Source organism: Aplysia californica, unplaced genomic scaffold, assembly GCF_000002075.1.
Source record: "Aplysia californica isolate F4 #8 unplaced genomic scaffold, AplCal3.0 scaffold00045, whole genome shotgun sequence".
Lineage (NCBI taxonomy): Eukaryota > Metazoa > Mollusca > Gastropoda > Aplysiida > Aplysiidae > Aplysia > Aplysia californica.
In genome coordinates, this window is record NW_004797315.1 from 463,650 (window position 1) to 464,639 (window position 990).

The window sequence follows — 990 nt, forward strand, 5'->3', positions numbered from 1 at the left end:
GGGGGGGGGGAGATTTATTATAGAATCATCGTCATTCCAATATCACCCAAATCAACAAATTAACATGTGTTAGTTTTGCAGACAGAATTATTATTCGAATAACGACTTCAAGGAACATCTTACAATAATAAACACACTTTGTAGTGTCCATTTGTTTCGTGAATTCCTTCCTCGTTTATCATTGACAAATAAAGAGTGACCTAATCATGGTTCTCATCTGGCCACTCTCTTTTTCGGTAATCTTCTTAGAGCTTTACTCTTTTCACGTCGCGCACGGCATATTCGCTGCCTTTCTCCACGGCTTAGAGCGATATTTGCCGACAAATCTTGGTGAAATCAGGAGCTCGTCAACATAACACAATCGGAGGAAAAGACATTTTTACCACCACATGTCATTTCTCAATCTTCAAGGACTCTTTAGCAACTGGAGTTACCAAACTTTCACAGCCATTTTCTTGCTTATTTCACCCCTGAAACCAGGCGACCTCAACTCCTTCAATAGCAAATATCTTGACTTCTATTCAAGACAGGTGGGTATTTTTTCCATTGAAAGCAAGGCAAACGAATAAGCTTTCAGGTGGTGCCAATAATTCCTCATGCCCAAAAATTGACGAGCGCCTGATCCCACCACGTCGTGGCACAATTTTGCTGATAAATCTTGGCACAAAAGAATTTTTTTTTTAAAGAAAGAATTATGTATGGAATAACTGGAGGTAAATTGTTTATAGTTGTGTGTTTCTTCCAGCGAGAGATGAGAGCAGGGGTCAGGAGGCGGTGAAGGAACTGGAGAAGGAAAATCTCCACCCCAAGTTCCACCCGCTGGACGTCAGTGACCACGAGAGTGTGGTCAAGCTCAGAGACTTCCTCCAGAGACAGTACCAGGGACTAGACGTGCTGGTCAACAACGCCGGGATAGCGTACCAGGTACGTCGTGTGGGTAGATGGCTTTGGGTTTTTATTTATTTATTTATTTATTTATTTATTTATTTA

General features: G+C 41.4%; 1 protein-coding gene across 1 annotated transcript in view; it reads left to right on the forward strand.

The window, feature by feature from the left end:
* The window catches only part of LOC101854477 (carbonyl reductase [NADPH] 1), a gene marked incomplete at its 3' end in the record, with an annotated part of 14,653 nt that overhangs the window by 9,948 nt on the left and 3,715 nt on the right, over positions 1 to 990 (forward strand). Inside the window, 1 exon segment of the mRNA XM_013079229.2 lies at positions 746 to 924. Coding sequence (XP_012934683.1) covers positions 746 to 924 — 179 coding nt within the window.